Below are 19,006 nucleotides of genomic sequence, written 5' to 3'. Positions count from 1 at the left end.
GAATGGGATTCTAATATCGATAGATTGTGGGATATGCAGAACTGATTTTGAATTGAAAGGAGCCATTGCTACAATTTACAAAATACAGACAAAACTGAATAAATTAGTTGATTCTTTTTAGAAAAGGAAAAGATCAGAATTCAAGAAAAGCACCCTGTTTATGAAATTGTTCATTTATGTCAAAAATGCTTCTAAATCAAATTGTTACACTCTCATTCAGATTTTATTTAAAACTTCTACTATGGACTGAAAACTTTGTCCTATCAGTTTTTGTAAACTTTCATTTCAGCAACTAAATGAAATAGACACTTATCCTATGACTGCTTGGTAGAGAGGATAGAGCTGAATAAAGCTGAAAGAAAAAGTCAGGAAATAACATGACTTCCCCCAATGTTTGCATCAAAGTACTGGTCCTTCCTTGTTTTTATTTATTAGCATTTACCCAAGCTCTGAAGCAAAGGTCCTACCAACTACTGAAACAAAACAAACTAAATAATTAGATGTTGATCACTGACTGAGAAGAAATCAGTAGTTAGTGCCTTATTCTAAAATTCTGAGTCATCAGTATGGAGTTTATGGTAGAAATAGTAAGAATGTGTTTTGGGGAGATTAGGAATAATGTTTAGAGTAAAAAAAATAAATAAATAGTGTAATTCGATATAAACTTAAACAAATTCTAAATTATTATTGTCTTCTGCCTGACAAGTAAACAAAGTTTGATAAAAAATTTAAATTTGAAATTGTCACCAATTCATCTATAGTTCTAGTTGTAACAACCATGGGTTCCCTAATGTTAGCACAAAACATTATCTTAGGTTTAACATGAACATTTTTTGGGCAATTTTTTGACAGAACACTCACATATGGTTTTGTGATTGAGTAACTAAAGAAGACCGTAGCCTTGTTCTTTACAAAGAATTAAAAATAGCCAGATTACCAGGAAACTAACTGTTCATATTATAGCTCCGTGTTGCTGGTCCAACCAAAGGCTTTTAGTGAAATAGCTGATTTTCCTGCCCCTGGCCGAATAGCCCAGATTCAGGACCAGTAGGTTTAAGTTGAGGCCTGTTTATTTCTATAGCGCATGTTCAGTAACAAGAAAAAGTAAAGTTCTATATATCAACAAAACACGAAAAATTAAAAAGGCAGACAAACTTAAACTAGTGGTATTTATCCTACAGTTGAATTAGCTAAGCCAAAGGTCGCTATAAAGAAAATAGAGTTTGGGTGGGGGGGTATGCAGAGCAGACTTGAGCAAGCAGATGAAGCAAAGTGTGAGAGTAAAAGTTCTTCTCAGAAATATACTTGTTTATGAAAGGACTCTTAATAAAAAAGCATTACTCATTATACTATTGATTACTGATTGTGTATTGATTTTTGTCACATTAGATCAGCCATCCCCAAAGTGGGTCCTGAAGGGCCGCTGTCATGCAGGTTTTAGAGGTGTCTCTGCTCCAGCAATGCTAATTTACACTGATAGTTGATTAACAGGCTGTTGCTGAACTGCAATCATCAAAATCAGCTGTGCTAAAGCAGAGAAATCTCTAAAATCAGCAGAACACCGTAAAATAAAATAAGATTTGTGGATGGAAAAATGCTATGGAATAGTTTAAACCCACATTAAAGCCTAATTTGAGGAAAATAAGTGTTAGAATCAAACAGTTGTCTCAATCAGATGGAAGAAGGCGTAATCCTATGAGTGGGTAAGGTGGGAGTTCAAACACCAGCAGCTTAGACCAAATAGTGTGGAAGGATGGGGAGGGTTCCGGAAGTCATTAAGTAATTAAGTCATAAAGTGTCCGGAAGGATGGGGGATGGGTTGAAAGGGGGAGGGGGGTAAAAAAGGTTATGAGGTCATAAATCATTCGTGGGGGATGGGACCGGAAGGGGGGAGGTGGGGTCATAAGGTCATCGGGTAATAATTTAATTTCATATTTAAAGCACTTTCAGAAGTTTGAATTCTTAATATGACCGGACTTTTCCTTTAAGAGACTTCTAGTCACCCAGTCCCAACAGAGCACCTTTGAAACATGGTGGACCCGGAGTTTCAGAGTATGGATGACAGATCTGCAGTTCAACATGAACCAAAATCTCTGAGAAGAGTCTCAGAAATGTTGTTGAAACTGCCCACATTTTTCATTTGCGCACACGACCCATACATGGAGGCCTTTGGTCCTTTGCCACATGTTTCTCCCCCTCTCTTGTATCCCATTTCCTGTCAGCACACTTTACAATAAACGTCCACTAGTGCCATAAAACAATCAAAGATCTTTGCCCACAAAGAACTGAGGCATTAGTGAAGGAAAAATAAACCAATAATCCAAACTGATGCATGAAAATCGTCCTAATGAAGTATCCACTGAGTGGGTTTTGTACAATTTATTCATTTGAAAGATTACTGTAAATTGAGGAAGATAGAGAACAAATGAGCTAAAATGAAAAATCATCTGATTTCTTGTTAAGTTTTTGAAGTGGTTAAATTAATGTTGAAGTTTAGTCTTTGTTTAATTATGATTTTCATAAAAATTTCATAAAAAAAGTTAAAAAGGAAGGTTTAATTGGGCCCATAAGGACACTGTTTAAAGAACATCAAAGGAAAGAAAAGGACCTTAGAGATTCTTTGTTTCTTTCACATGACTCCTAAAAACTAAATTAGAAAACATAAAAAAAATATGGAACCAAATATTAAATATAGAAAATACATAATATGTCATCATGAATCATCCTCAACCTGCTGATCTTCATATTGATCCAAATCATTATAAACAACATCCGTGTTTGTGTCCTGGCATGTTTGAACAACCCCCAAGACGGTTGCTAGGCGTCGATCCAAGGCAGACAGGTGTGGTTCAGAGAGAAGCGGGGCCACAGCCGTCAGAGGATCCTGGGCCAATGATTCCCTCATGACATCACTCAATCGAAAGTCAGGGTGAGACAGGAGCCTCAGGCGGAGGAGGGTGGAGCGCCGGATTCTACGGGGAAAGAGGCGAAGGGGGAGCACATCAACATTAAAGGGATAACAAATTACATCTTTAAGAAATACACTAATGTATAAAAAAAAATAAGATATTTTATGACTTTATATTAAAGCTACCCAGAGAATATTCAACAAAAATAATTTTAAATTGGAAAAAAAAATATTCAAGCAAACTGTTTCTTTTTTTCGTCCTTGGCAGCTGCAACCATCATTGAGTTTTTGCAATAATTGACCATGAGTCTTTGATATCACCGTGTAAGAACTAACCCTGTAACGATCTTGGTTCTGTTGTTTTTCTCCAAGTTTTCAGTTTCAAGTTTAGCCAGGTTTTCTAGCTTTATTGTTGTGTCTGGAGTCATTTAAGTTGCGTAGGTTTTTCTGTCTGTCCTCTGTTGCCCCCTTGTGTTCTTTTCCCTTGGCTTCCTCATCAGCTCTAGTCACACCTGCTCCTTATCAGCTCATTAGTCCTACCATTGTTCAGTTAGCCATAAATACACTCCCTCTGCAGTCCCTCTTTGCTGGTTCCCCGTCTTACCTTTTCTCACCCTGGCTCCTTGATGGTTTTCCCCTGATGTCTCCATGGTTCTGGTTTGTGTTTGATTTTTATGTCGGATTTTTGGATTCCTGTTTTTGCTGCCTGATCTTCATTAAACCTTTTAAGAACTCACCCCTGCCTGTCAGCCTCTGCATTTGGGTCCTCATAAAAACCTCTAAACAAATCATGACAAACTCAGTCCCACTGGTTGGTTGTTGAGCATGAAATACTTATTTAAGATATCACCAAGCAGATCCAAGACTGGACTTTGACTTTTCCAATGCAAAACTTTAATTTAACTTTTTTTCAAAGCCTTTCAAAGCATGAGGTCAGGAAGAGATGAGCTGCAATTTTGTTTCCTTTAATTACAGAAAGCTTTTCAGATCCTGATAAAGCAAAGCAGCCCCAGACAAACACAATACCCCCTCAAAGTCTGAGTGTAAGTATGATGTTTTTTAAAGCTAAGTTTCATGCTAGATGTAACACGATGCACATCCTTCAAAAAAACTGCTAGATCGGTGTACATTTGGCCTACTTCATGTTGTCAGTCAGGTTCTATTTAAGAGATTTCTTGATTTCGGAAAGGTCCCACAGTAAAGTATGGCTGGTAGAATAGAACTGAGATTTCCGAAAGATTTATTTAAACACATTTAATTCATGATTTACTACCCCCCCAACAAAATAATAAATAAAAAAATCTAAAACAAAATAAAAATGGAATCTCTAACAACCCTACTGTGTGTCACAGCCCTGTTGTATTTGCAATCTTAGTTCTTCAATTTCCCTCATTTTAAAACAAAATATTGGATATACCTGCAACACTGTGCCAAAGGTGCTAAAATCGAAGGCTCGTCCTGAGAATGCCGACCAAACCTGAAGAATTTAAACAAAAACTTCTTTAGAGACAACATAGAGACAATACTGTGTAGATTAATGGTAAATAAAAATGAACAATTAATAACATGTTTGTAGATCATTATAAAAGAAGACACTCACGCCCGTCCATTGTCCAGATGAAGGAGAAATGTGTCGTTGCCAAATTCTTCAAATGTCTCATAGTGATGTCTATCCATGTTGCCTTACAAAGAAAAAACACCCGTAATAAAGCTTTTTTAGTCATGGAGTTTCTATACTAGTTCTATTGATAGTTGGGTGGAATTTTAAATATTTAGAAGTTAAAAAATAAACTGACTCATGAGAAAATCCAACACAGCCATGTCTATAAGATCCACCAGTCTGGTGCCATGGTTGTAAGGAGGCGTCTTCTTCACTGTGTCGCAGTAAGCAGGGTCCTTTTCCCACCTGGGACATTAGCATAGTGACTATTGGATCCGGAGGTAAGAGGGAATTCTAATTGTTATAATATGTGCAGTTAAAAAAACCCAAAAGCTTCAATATTGTTAATGTTCATGACATAGTTTGCAGTTGTTGACATTTTTAGCCTGTTTGTGTTACTAAATGCACAGTAAAATGTAAATAATGGGTTATTTTTAATGTTCTTCAGAACAATTTTCACAAATCCAAACATCCTGGATATACAGCATTATCTATAAACAGTATCAATATTGGTTTTTTCTAGGTTAGATAATGGAAAACCTTTAACTATCCCTGCTTGAACCGCCCTGAATGAATTAACTGACTTGTTGCTAGGTCTCCGTACAGCTGAATGACACACTCATGTCATTCACAGGTATTTGATTTTAGTGTTTTTAAAAAAGGGTACATCTAAAAAGTGCATATTCTGCCTGTAGAGGATTGGCCTCTGGCTGAAGAACAGCTTGTAATCAGACCACTTACACCGTGCAGTGTCATACTAAGCTGTGCTTTAGATTAATTAGTTGTTAAACATTTAATCATCAACTTATTTTATTGTTTTTCTTTATTTTTTTTGGGTTTGTTTCGTGCTTTGAAAAAAAAAGTACAAGTAAGATTACAGTCTTTTCTCTCACCACTAGAGATCAGTGTTAACTCACTCTTTAAACAAACATGGTCTAAGACAGGGGTCTGCAACCTTTCAGATGTAGAGAGCCATTTGCCTTGAGTCCAGCTAAGTATTACATGTCTTTTTATACAGCCTATTTTTTTCGTAAATATCTTGTCCTAGGAAATCTGTTGCCAACTTCAATAACCAACTGTTTTTTTCTTTATTGTAGGTTTTAAAACAATAATAGAACACCTAATTTCCTACCAAATAATAAAAAAAACGCTCTAAAAACACATTTCTGGTTGTTTTAATGTAATTCTGTTGTGAAAATTAAATTCAGATGTTTTTTATAGAAAATATTAAAGCTTTTAAGACTGGTATTTGTCATGATATTAGATCAGTTTGCTCTTTATATCATTTTTAGCCCCTATTCAGAGCCACAGACTGGCTTCCCAGACTGGGCAGGAGATCCGCCAGTGGCTCCAGAACCGCATGTTTTTAACCCCTGTTCTAAGCAATACCGAATAGCAGTATTAATGTCACAGTTATATTATATTATTATGTACGGTGGCCCTGAGGTGCAAAACACAACACAAAAAGAGAAAACACAACACAAAAAGAGAAAACAACACAAAAAGAGAAAACACAACGGCAAATCAGAAAACACAACACAAAAAGAGAAAACACAACGGCAAATCAGAAAACACAACACAAAAAGAGAAAACACAACTGTTTGCCATTGTGTTTTCTCTTTTTGTGTTGTGTTTTCTGATTTGCCGTTGTGTTTTCTCTTTTTGTGTTGTGTTTTGCACCTCAGGGCCACCGTAAATTATGTGTGTACATGAGGAAAACAATAATTTTGAAATATGTTGTTAAAATTTTTTAACTTGCAAAGTCAATATTGATATGAGAATCTTGAGTGAAAAAAATGTTTACTGTTATGCAGAAAAATTATAACACACCTCAACCACTAAAGATGTCATATTCGATTGACAACCAAACCTCTGTGTATTTTAATAGGAGGCTATATGGGTCAGGGAGAGAGTTGTGGAGATGTTTAAAGCAGAGATAGATGATCAAATAATATCCCAAACTTTAACCATCTCTAAGGTCATTGTTCAGTTGACCATAATCTTTCAAAGTGGAAAGAAAGCACAGAAAGTATGAGAGGGCTATGGTTACTATGGAGATGTAGAGATCAAAGTTGAGTGAGGGCAATTATTTGACAAGACAATTTAACAGTGCTTCCTGAATGTGATGTGCATGCCGGAGTGAGAAGTAAAAAATCAAGGAAACTATAGTATCAGTTTGCTATAAGTTTGCCATTTACCAGACACAAAAGAAAAAATATATAAATAAAAAATAAAACATAATAATTTTAAAGGAAGAATTTTGGTCAGATGAGACTAAACTAATTAGTTTCACCACAATGCAAAGGGGTACACATGGCTAAAAAGCAACAGGCAAGAGTTAATAGAGAAATAGGTAATGCAGGTGATGCATAAAGAAAATCTATTAGGGGCTGCAGAAAACTTGAGAATGGGTAGGAGATTCGCCTTCTAGCTTGACAGCAGCTTTAAACATACAGTCAGTCCTACAATGAAATGCTTTGGATCCATAAATATTTGTTGAAATTACCCAGTCAAAGTCCAGACTTAGTTTTCGGGCAAGAATAAGCATTTTTGTGAAACACTGCTCTCTGTAGATTTGCAAAGATATTTAGACATAGCCAAAAATAAAACGCACATCATACATTTATAATTGATGTTGGAGAAATTTTTGAAAACCGTGGAAACTTTTTCCCAGTTTAAAACTACTTTGAGCTCTCTATTGGATAAAAATATGAGAAAATTTCAAAGAGCTGAAAGGACACAAACACCTGCAATACCTACATGCTGCAGTGTAATGTTCCTACTACAGCTAATCTAAACCAATCTGATATGAACATGACGTGTTTCTGAATCTGACCAAGAGCTTATAAAAGGCTACCTACTGTGCCAGCTTGGTGCGGCTGTACGACCGTCTCCACGGAGACCTCCAAGACCTGCGTGGAGCAAGGCTGAGGTCAGGTAGCATGGTGGCCAGGGAAACCTCCAGAACATGAGGCCGACCGCATACTGGGTTCTCTGTTGAACAGTAGTACTCACACTGGCCGTAGAAACACACATTCCCAGCTGAAAGGTGTCATAGACATAGTGTCAGTATAAGCAGATCAGGACATTTACTGTGACTCAGTGAGGGAGCAGCAAACATGAGAAATCTGTGCTTTAATAGATGCGGATTTGTACCTGGAGAGGTGAAGAAGGTCCTGGAGAGCCTCTCGTCAGTTGTAATGTCTCTGATCTCTGTGGTTACGTTGATAAGCCGACCCACCACCGGGGGGATCCTGTTGAAGCCCAGCACTCTGAGAGAAAAGGGAAATACGAATGAAAATATATACACAGAAGATAAAGTGCTTGTAAAAGAAAAGGGATTTTTTTTCAACCCACGAAACATCACGAAATGTTTGTGAATCCAGTTATACATAATATCAGCTACACCACCAGGATGCCCGACCATATTATTTCAGTTATGACATGAATAACCTTCCAGATCTTGCAGGGCTGCTGACTTTATGATGCAAGTTCTTTCCTGCAATTCTAGGAATTACAATTCTCACTCATTCAACTGAGGGCTACAGTCTTTAAATAACACCACCCAATTATTGTGTTCTCTTGTTGCCCTTGAACATTCTCTCAGTACTTTTTCCATGTGAAGTTAACCTTTTGCTTCAAACACAGTGACTGACACTGAGCTATCAACACTCCCGATGGTCAATGGTTCTTATTGATATCTAACTCGTTTCCCTTTTCTTGCTCCAGGCTTTAACATAGGTAAAATATTCCCCTAGTTTTAAGTTAATTACTTTATAGGGCTAAAGGAAACTAGACAGCTCACTTTGTATATTGAACAAATCTGTTTTTTACTTTAATTGGTTTTATTTCTAACCAATATTTTTAAATAAAGAGTTTTCATGCTTTTAGTTCCGCGTCAGTTTGTTTTTAAAGGGGACTTATTTATTCTCACTGTCACCACATGGTCATTCAAATGGAAGATTCTTTAGACAAAATGTGCTGGGATTCCTCAGTGAGGAAAACTAAATTGAATTTTACTGCACTTTATTATACCTAGCATGCATGGACCTTATGGAACATGTGGAACATACCATGCATGGAACATCTTGTCTAGATGAATTTACATCTTTTCGAAAAGGTAGAATTGTTTTAATAATGCAGCATATAAAGTGGATGTAACTCTAAAGTCCCAGACAATGTTTGAAGTGAATTAAAATTATCTAAAAAAAAAACAGCATTTAACTGAATTTACCCACATTTTGCTTGATATACTGTTTAAACTCATTAGTCTTTGTAAAATACTCTATTGTTATTCTTCTATGCAGATGTCATGCTGCTGTTATTAAATTATCCCACCGATTCAGCCAGAGTGACAGCTTGAATCCCTGACATTAGGTGCTGAGACAGTTTTGGTAAAAGCAGCTGCTGAATGAAAGAAAATCCATTTTGTCACTTAAACAGTTGAAGCTCTGAGCCACAGGGAAAATCAAATAGAAAAATGTCTTCATTTCAAGTAGGCACCTGCACACATTGTGCTATATAATACTGTATCTATATATAAACATGTCACTATTGTGTTTGTTTTGCTTGTAGTACTTAAAACCACATTAATTAGTAAATCCTACAGTTTTACTAATTTGGGATAATTTAGGACTTGCTTACCTGCAACTGTATACTTGATGTGACATCATTCCATGCTGCAACCTTATTGTGCAACACATTTTATGACAATACTAATAGCTTTATTGTCCTTATTGCAGGGTCATTTAATGCAGTTGTTTAGCGGTGAGATTTGGAGGTTTTTCCAACACACTGCCATCCTCCCCACTGTGTGCTGACAGAATAAACTATGAGGGGTCTGGCTGCAGAGCTGCACTGTCAGGACCCAGAGCTGCACTGTCAAAACTTTCAAAGTAAAAGCCAAGTTGATTTGAAGCCTTTCTAAAGTAAAAGCAAACCTTGATAAACTCCCAGTGATGCTAGCTTCCTTTACAAACAAATGTTGTTATGTTGTAAACTTATTTACAAGCAAAATTTTACTCCCCACCTAACTCCTATCTGGAATAATAGATTTGTGCTACATAGAAATAAGTCTCTGTATTTGAATCACTGGATGGAAAAGGGCATTTGGTCTATAAGACATTTTCTAAACGACATTGGAACTTGGCTGTCCTATGAGAATTTTTCCTTACTGTTTAATTTAAACTGCTCCTATGTTCAGTTTAACAGTCATAAACTCAAATCCGGCAGCAAACACGTGCTGCATGCTATTCCCAAGGCTTCGAATACAACTTCCAGAATAAACCTCCAGTCTGACGGTGCAGGAGTGCCCATTTTGCAGGTCTTCAACAAAGAGTCCCAACAGTGCAGGTCTGCAGCCAGACTCTCTTGGATAAACCTGGATGTTTTTCCAGTGTTGTTTGTAAACTTCGTCTTTACATATTAAAATTTGTATGCACTTCTATACTAATGATATGTATTGGATTTATTTCAACAAACTTTCCACTGCTTGGTGGCTTTTTGTTTCCTATAGAGCAGTCTTTCTGCTCAGAAGTTCACCGATAGCCTGCTGGCAATGTGCTTCACCATGTATACCTGTCAAGGTGGAAGCCAGCGATCTCTGCATTGTGTCGTTCAAAGTCCGAGAAGTAAAACAGGTTCACATCTGTCTCAGCATCCCTGGATTGCCTGGATAACAAAAAAACACACATAAACAGTTGTTTTATTGAATATGACCCACCTCCGGCTTTAGGAGCTCCGGTTTTCAAACAGAACATCCTGTCTTACCTCATGGGTTTGAGCAGGGCTTGGCCATAGTTTGGGAATGACACAAGCAGTTTCAGCTGAGTGCCTCCTTTCTTCTGAACTAACAGATAAACATCAAACAGATGCAAAAGTCCATAATTAATAAGATGTAGTGGATCTTCTCTTTCATCTTTGTTTGGAAGCAACAACAAGGTACAAACTGCACACATTAATATGAAGTAAAGATGAGATCTGCAGTGTTGAGGCAAGAACAGCATATTTACTTCTTAAACGCGGATTGTATCTTTTTCTTCACATTGTGCCATATTACATAACTGGGCTCCTGCTTAATAGTATTATTTTCTCGCAGGGGAAAAATCTGGTTGAAATAGTTGAGTTAATTTAAGGATAGTGAATATTATGCAGAAAAATGAAAATGTAGCTACACTGAAGCCATCTGCTCTCTGCTGGGAAATAAAAATGTATCATCTTACATGCTTGTTTGGCCTCATAGGAGCTTTGCCTTCAAGACTGTTTTGCTTATTTTTTGTTTGTTTTTTTTTTCTTCTTTTTTTTTAAATGTTTTGATCCTAACAAGCTGGGTTGATTTCTGTCGCACTTCATCCACATTTAGTAAAAACCGAGTAAAAAAACAAAATTCAGAAGTATGACTTTTCTATCCAGTTGAAAATGAAATGTTCAACTTTAAGAATAAAAGAGGTTTTATGAGGTGAAAGTATGATTTAGGCAGAGAGCATTTCTTCATAAACGTAAAATCAATAATACCAATAACACAGAAAATCTCCATACATTATTTATTCTGCATCAAGCTGAAGTGTGAAGAAGTGCTGACACTAGGTGAAAATCTGTCAATATTTTCATAAAGATTATCAAGTATAATGTCTTGAAAAAGTGGATTTGATTAAACAATTGCAATCAGGAAACTAAACTCATACATCAGTGTTTTATTTTAAGCTCGTATTTCTTCTACTTTTTTTTATGAATGCTATTTCAAAAAAAACAACAGAGAAATGTTATGGCCAACAAAAACGAGGTTCAGCCTGCTGACATGACGGTGTGCAGCAGGACTTTAGTAGGACTGCTTAGCCACAAAAAGCCTTTGCTGTAGAAGCAGAGTTTTCATCTAAACATTTTTATAGAAAGCTGAGTGGAAGAAAAAGTGTGCTTAAGGGCACAATCAACAGTAATAACCACTGCTGTAAGAAGATTATGAGGCCAAACCCATTTAGAGTTAGAGGCGTATTCACAAGGTGTGGACTGCAGCTGGAATCAAAGCTTCAAGAGCCGCCACACAGAGACAATGCAAAGATATCCTTTTGAAAACAACTGCATAAAAAATACAGCTGTCCCATTGTTTGTTTTGAGCCATCTGATAATTCCCCTGAGATCCAAAATCATCTGTTGATAAATACGATTTTGGAAATCAGAGAGTCTATAGGAGGAGTGGAGTAGCACAGAATCCAAGCAGATTCAGAGTTGGAACCATGACTTCCACTTCTTTTAGTCATCTGTCTTTTATTAAGTCCAAACTCAGCCACCAACTAGGAAATCTTAAGACTTTGTTGAGATGCTGAATATGATTTCCAGAGGTATCAGTACCAGCTTTACCAGTATTAGTACCAGGTGAGGAGTGTTGGCCTAGTGGTTAGAGCTGTGCACTTGTGCTCTGACAAGGTTTAAAGTACCCGTTTCAATCCCCACAGCCGGCACTCTGGTTCCCTGAGCAAAACCCTTAACCCCTCACTGCTCCCCAGGGGCTGCACAGTGGCAGCCCACTGCTCCCCAAGGGGACTGGTCAAATGCAGAGAGTGAAATTCTCCACTGTGAGATTAATAAAGTTAAACTATTATTAATGATGGTGATGCTTTGTTCGAATGGCCGGCAAACTGCGCTGACCTAAACACTCTATAATCTATCAACAGGATCTATCATCAAGGTGAAGATGATAGAAACCACAGCGTATATTAGAGATGGCCTACAGCAGGAATCTGCAACCTTTTAAATCCAAAGAGATATTTTGCCCTGAGTTTGGCCAATTAAAAATGATTTATTCCAAAGCCTTCTGATAAAACACAACTTATTATTTTTGTTAAATGCCTGTTATACTTTAAGCTTTAATAATAAGGAAAAACCAAAAAGTTCATGAAGGTGAAGCAGGGATTATCTTCTATTTTATGTTAAAAGTTAACAAGAAGGAAAATAGATCACAATTTCTTTTATTATCATTACTTTAATGTCATTCTGTAGTGAACATTTAATCAACTATTTCAGTATTCAAAAACACAACTAAAGCTTTTAAAATCGGTATTAAATCTACATTATTTAGTTCTTTATATAATTTAAGCCCCTAAGAGGAGCCATTGTAGAGGTTTCAGACAGCCACAGGTTGCAGCCCCCCTGGCCCGTATCCTTGCTTTGAATTTCCTAAGCACACAGCAGATCCACAGACTGAACAGACTCAGTAATGCATGCTTTAGGAAACCTGACCAAGCATTGAATGCAAATACTGGACAGCCCATGGAGATACTTTTCAGGGCATCAACATTTCACCTTTTTCACTCACAAAACTGAAATGTTGTTTTCCTTGCTATACTATTTTTGCAAAAATTTTGATCTAAATAAGAACTTTTTTCTTAAAATGAGTGCATTTTTTCTTGAATTGAGGATGTAGGTTCAACACTTTGCCAATGGAACAAGACAATTTACATTTGAAATAAGAAAAAACTATTTAATTGTCTTATTTTAAGTGCATATTATCTAATTATCTTATTTTAAGAGAAAAAATAAGAATTCCATTGGCAAATCATCTTATCAATCTACTCAAATTAAGAGTAAATACACTGGATTTAAGAAAATTTTTCTTATTTTTGGATCGTTTTTGCAGTGTAAAATTTTATAATATTAGCTTCATTGCAGGTCCTGGGTTCAAATCTAATTCTGAATATCTGCATGAATTCTGGATCATCTCATGGGCGGATTCTCCACACGAATGCCCAGACTGAATATGATGGTAGTTGGTTTCATCTTATGGTGTGAATAGTTATCTGTCCTGTTTGTCTGTGTTACGCTGGGCTTGACCTGCTACCAGTCCCTGGCCTCAGCCAGTCTCTGTGCCTCTATGTTGTTCCAGTGGTGTTAAATTACTTTTTATATTGATGTTATGTCTTATAACCAGACACTGAAGAAAGATAAACAGGGACATGATACGTGTTTCTGTCCACTGTTTGCTTTATTCAGAGCTGTCTGTCTGCTCTTCACTGACCTCCAAGAACTCAATTATTGCCCAACAACCTCCCTGTTGTTTGCTTTTTAACCCTCTTCCCACCCAGGATTCTCCAGGGCTTGTTCTGATATATTTGATTTTCCTTAATCTTATGTGTTTTTCTTGTCTGAACTTCCATATATGTTGACTTTGGTCAAAATCCTGTCCTTCCTGCGGCAGCATTACAGGATAATCTGCTCATATGAACAATAAGAAGGAAATTTAAAATGAACCATTTTGCCTCCTTGCAGACAGCTTGACTGGGTATTTTACTCAGCCTCCCAGCCCTGTCCTTTCCTCTATCTGTCCTCTCACCTGTTATCTACCACCTGCCTCTCTCACTTACTCACCGGCTCCCAGGATACGCTCTGTTGCCAAATAATGAGTCAGCTGGGCCAGGTTGAGGTCTTTCCTGTCATACAGCTCCCTGCGGGAGATGCCTAGGTGGAACCTCAACCATGGAGGGTGGGTCTCCTTATCTGTTGTCCAAGAGGTTTTATCATAGCCTTCCTCCTCACTGGCACTTTGCCTGTAGGATAAGATTAACTCCAATGAATGAGAGGAGGTTTTTATAGCACATTGAAAAACCTGAAGTTACAGATAAAGGGATATGTTTAACATGTTATCGGTGTGATTTTCAAAATGATGTAAATTATGGTTAAAATGACACTGAATTGCAGAATTCAGAGATTAATGGTAACTGTGTAATTCATTAAAATATTCACAAGCTGTTTTTTGCACATGCAAGGAGGGAGGAAAGCCTCATAAATACACACATATCAGCACTGTGTCTCCATTTTCAAAATCAGCACATTTTTAGTCAGCAACTACAGAAATGATTAGATTAATACGTTTCTGTGGCCACAAGGACATTTATCTTCAGCTGGGTAATGTTTGATTCAGTATGATATAAATAATAAAAGATCCCATTCAGGACTATGTAAACGAAAAAATATATGTTTTATCTATTAAGCAGAATATATTTATTCTGAATTTTTACATTTTTGAAAAAGAGTTATTTTGTTAATTCATAAAAAAATCACATTAATTCACACAAAAGTGTGATTTCTATATCTGTCTCCAGCCTGGATATTGGAACCGCTGAACCTTTAAAAGATAAATGTTTTTACACCTTCTCTCACTGCAAACACAACTTTTAACATGACCTATGCTACACATAAGCATATATGACAGGGTGGTGGAACTTTAGAACTCTAATTGGTTCTCAAAAATGTATTTTTAACAAATCCAAACCACACAGCTCAATATTATGTACTAATTATTTAATTTCCTAAAGTGTCTGGTTTCATTGCTTCTTACTAGAAGGTGTTAGACTAAAAGGAGCTAAAAACATCTATTTCTACATTTTACTCAATTTTGCATCTCATATCTTAAATATCACTGTTAGGACTTTGGTTAATATTCTGTTTTGATTTGCTTCAGAAGTCAGAGCCCTGATGTGAGCATTAAATCAAAAGTAGGCTGAGTGCATTTTATTTTGAATGTTTGCTCAATTTCATAACACAACTTCCTTTTAGCATTCTGAGCATCAAAAATGTACTTCTCTCTTTCTTTATACATTGAAATACTAAAGGAACCTGTTTATAAATAGAAGGTGTACAAAGCTATGTGTGTCACTGCTTTAATGAGATAAAAAACCCTCAGAAGTGCTTCTAAATAGTTTATACCTGCAGCTGTCACTACCTTATCTGTTGCAGCTTTTCGGAGTTTAGGAGCTGCTTATAGATCCATTACTTTTTACATCAGGTTTATAATTTCAGGGACCATTCTTTTAGGTTTCTAAATAGAAACTTCGAAAACTTGACATGCTTCCCTTTCTGAACGCAGGTTGACAAGAGATTACTTCAGTAACCAGTAACAATATTAGTCCAGAATGTTAAAAAAATTCTAAATTCTCATCACTCTTCTTCATTTCATCTCTATTCTCCAATTCTGCAGTATTTGTTAGTTCAATCTCTAACATAATGCTCTCTGCTTTTTCTCAAAGTAGCTTCCTCTGCTCTGTTCCCGTTCCACTGTGTCACCATCCCAGAGAGAAATATCAGCTGTGCTGCAATCAACACCTTTTTTTTTTTATAGATGTTGGAGCTTGGAACTAATTTAACAGCCTGTTTTTTCAGTGTAGTCCAGTTTCTCTTCCAACCTCTGATGTGGGAGCTGACTCAGAGCTCGTGTGCCTGATTGTGTTTCCTGGATGGGGCCACCTGTCTGCTATCAGGATTATTTAAAAAGTTATGCACAGAGTTTAATGGAATTTTTACAAGTGGTGCACCTTATGTCAGGGAACAATCCATCAATTTTGGTGATGATCCAGATCATAATTTGGACACAGGAATAAAATAAAAAGAGTTTTTAAAAATTATTTGGTGGAACAAGCAGTTCCCATCCAAACCAGAGGGTGGCAGCAGTTAATACTGACAGGAAGTATTATATTGAAGACAAGCAGTCTAGAAGGAGAGGCATGACTGCTTGTACCTTCAAGAAGGTAAGAGCAGAACAGACACCAGAGGCTGCAGACACATACTGTACCTTCCTTATGAACTTGTGAAAAGGATTTTTATGGAATTTTTACCAGAGGTGTGCCTCATGCCAAGAAAATATTATTTAGAATTTCATAATGATTCAGATTATGTGCAAGTTTTAGCTATAGGTGTCAGGGTTTACACTCTCACAGCGCTAGTCTCCCTGAAAATATCAACGTTCATGAACTAACCTGTTTTTTCTTTCCAGAGGGCACTTTTCTTAGTCTAAAACTAAATGAATTTAAAGCATTTAATGTTCGCTCATAAAAGTCTAGATTTAAAAGAAGACTGAAATTCATTCTAGGAATCCTTCTAAGCCCTCAGTTTATGGTGTAAAAAAGGCCAACATGGATGAACCTGAGGCGGTCATTTGTGAACAAAAGTGTTTTCTTTTGTATGTCTGCCTGGTTTACATACCAGTCACTATCGCTAGTTATGGAGTCCTCCTTTGACTTTCCTTCCTTTTCAGTCTCTTCTGCCTCTGCATCTGTTTTCAGCCTCAGCAGCCAGTCATCCTCCTGCAGAGCTGGACGCGGCAGGTTGTACAACGGATGTTTAAACAGCTCCTCCAGCTTGGAATGACCCCTTTCCTTTGGGATCACTTTTCCAGCTCCAATTAGTTCCTTTGCCTGCTCAGTATCCTTGCTGAGGGAACCATTCCCATTATGGTGAAATGTGCCAACGCTAGGTTGGTGACGTTCACCATGTTGGTGGTTGGTTGGTTGTTTATTTGAGAGAGAAGCAGCAGCAGAAGAGGAGGAGGTGTGTGAGAGTGGCTCTATCCTTGGAACAGAGGAAGACGTGGAGGAGGAGGAAGAGGGAAGTATGCAGGCGGACTGAAGGACAGAGAGGCAAAAGACGGCTAAAAGAAGATGAAGAGTTAGGGATATACAAGCCAACCCCAGGTAGACTGAGCGAGTGGATTGTCCCAGGTTCCGACGCACCATGCTGAAAGCAAGAAACAAAACCATGAAATTCTCATGAGTTGGTAAAGTGTATTGTTAATTGAACCTCAAAACCTAACAAAATATTAAAATTCTTATTATACCATGATGTTAAAAAGAGTTTCACTGCCTAATAAACACTATTATAAACAACTAATTTCTTCAATCTATTTCTTCTGTTTTTACTTAAATTAAACATCAGATCATTAAAGAACTAAAGAAATTAAGCAAAGAAAAACCTAAGAGAATAAGACATACAATTTTAAATAGGGAGTTAATTAACTGAAGGATAAAAAGCCACTTTGAGCAGCCCAGTTCTATGTATAAATGTAGTTTTTCTTAATTAGTATATCATGAAATTGATGTGATTAATGCCTTTTTCTTGTTAACAGCCACATCCCGGAGTGGCTACTATAGCCAATTTCCTTTACCTATAAGTAAAGGAAAGTGTCTGATAACAGGTAGGCCAAAGAATCATGAAGAAGAAAGAAATTTAGCAAAAGGGAAAGTTTTAAACTGTGGCACAAGACCCTCTGGAGATGATTCGATTACCTTTAATTATTTACAAGTGAATGAGCTAGTGCAAAAAAAGGATTTGATAGATTACAATGATATTTTCAGGCTCCCACGTCCTGGTAGCTGATTGGTTCTGGTGGCATTTGCTTTGGGAATTAGAACTTGGTTTGGGGAGTGAATTAATACCAACTTATACAGGTTGTTTTTAAGTGAAATGAACAGTATGATTGGCTGTGATATGAGCTACATAACCGAGCTACTGTAATGTTAGTAAAATATCCATCTCTGCATTCTGTTCTTTTAAAAACTGCAGCATTTTTACAATGGTGGCCATTTCTTGTGGTTGGGTTATACAATTGAGCTTTGTGACTGGTGGAAAACCATTTTGCTGCTTAAAAAAATTAATTTGTATATCAAGGCAGTCTCAGTATCCACACACAAATACTGTAAAGTTTAAAGGTTACAGGTATTTTGTAATTTAATTTATGATTGTTTATGGAGCAGAAGTAATTTGTTGAATCTTGCTCTGTGCATGCATGGATCTTGTGTGCTTGCGTGAATCATTCTTTGCATGTGGTCCTGTGCATGTATGAATCACATATGTGTATTTATAAAAACTGAGACTGATCTCAGTCCATAGGAAATCGGATTCTGACTGATTAGATCAATAATATTGGGGCACCATCCTGTTGATTTGTCTCTCTTTAAACTTTTAACTTAATAAACAACAATGCTAAAAATTGTTTTTACTTCAAAGCCAAACCCATGATATGCTGCTGATTTTAAATGTAAGTTTTTACTTGATCAGTTGGCTTAGAAGGTTAAATATGTTTTTAATCAGCTAATGAAAAGCACAGAGTCTAAATTACAATTTTAACAGCTGCTCTATTCCTGAATGTGAACTATTGTAAGATTTTTGCACTGCTGGTTTATTCCTCATTTCTTTTTTTTAACCTACAGGAAAAAACTTTGCTCTTAAGTACGGCTATTAAATGCAGTAGACAGGTTCAGGGACCATTTTCACGACCATAGTTTCCTCCATATTCATACAAGCAACAAAGAGAAAGTCATTTCCATCCAATCAAAGAGAGAAAAGTTCACTGAGAAAATCAATACATTATTGAACAACTTTCTGCTTCCAGATTCCCTGTGAGAAGCTGCAGACAGGAATAAAAAGGAATGACTTACATTTATTTCCTTTCAAGTCCTTTTTCTTTATTCCTTCTCTGCCCCGCTTTTCTCCTCTTCTTTTGCCGGTTAAACCAAACTATACTTTGATTCATGTGATCCCACCAAGGCTACGTTTTGAATGTTTGTCTGTCATCATGGGGTCACTGCAGTGCTAACAATGGATGTTGCGGTGACCTGTGTCAGGGTGACCAACAGCTTGGTGAAAGTCAAACACAAAAACGCTGCTAAGCCACA

The 19,006-nt window shown here is 36.9% G+C and overlaps 1 protein-coding gene across 1 annotated transcript; it reads right to left on the bottom strand.

Moving 5' to 3' along the window:
- Window positions 1–2,565: 2,565 nt before the first annotated feature.
- Window positions 2,566–17,068, bottom strand: fam20cl (family with sequence similarity 20 member C, like). Its single transcript, XM_038280357.1, has 10 exons — window positions 16,539–17,068; window positions 13,929–14,107; window positions 10,338–10,416; window positions 10,146–10,238; window positions 7,725–7,840; window positions 7,430–7,610; window positions 4,705–4,814; window positions 4,509–4,590; window positions 4,326–4,385; window positions 2,566–2,972 (listed from the first exon to the last, which is right to left on the bottom strand). The coding sequence occupies exons 1-10, from the start codon at window positions 17,066–17,068 to the stop codon at window positions 2,714–2,716; spliced, it is 1,689 nt and encodes a 562-aa protein (XP_038136285.1). The 3' UTR covers window positions 2,566–2,713.
- Between the last annotated feature and the right edge of the window lie 1,938 nt (window positions 17,069–19,006).

Source organism: Cyprinodon tularosa, unplaced genomic scaffold, assembly GCF_016077235.1.
Source record: "Cyprinodon tularosa strain WSP-4 unplaced genomic scaffold, ASM1607723v1 ctg159, whole genome shotgun sequence".
Classification (NCBI taxonomy): domain Eukaryota; kingdom Metazoa; phylum Chordata; class Actinopteri; order Cyprinodontiformes; family Cyprinodontidae; genus Cyprinodon; species Cyprinodon tularosa.
This window is presented reverse-complemented; position numbering and strand designations above follow the sequence as displayed.

What these genes read in the sequence shown, in the direction of transcription:
- fam20cl (XM_038280357.1), bottom strand. Translation starts at nt 17,068, where the DNA reads ATGGTGCGTCGGAACCTGGGACAATCCACTCGCTCAGTCTACCTGGGG. An exon ending in GCCCTGCTCAAACCCATGAG is followed by an intron (nt 10,239 to 10,337) that starts GTAAGACAGGAT and finishes TTTGTTATCCAG; the next exon opens with GCAATCCAGGGATGCTGAGA. An exon ending in CCTTTGGCACAGTGTTGCAG is followed by an intron (nt 2,973 to 4,325) that starts GTATATCCAATA and finishes CTTTCCCCGTAG; the next exon opens with AATCCGGCGCTCCACCCTCC.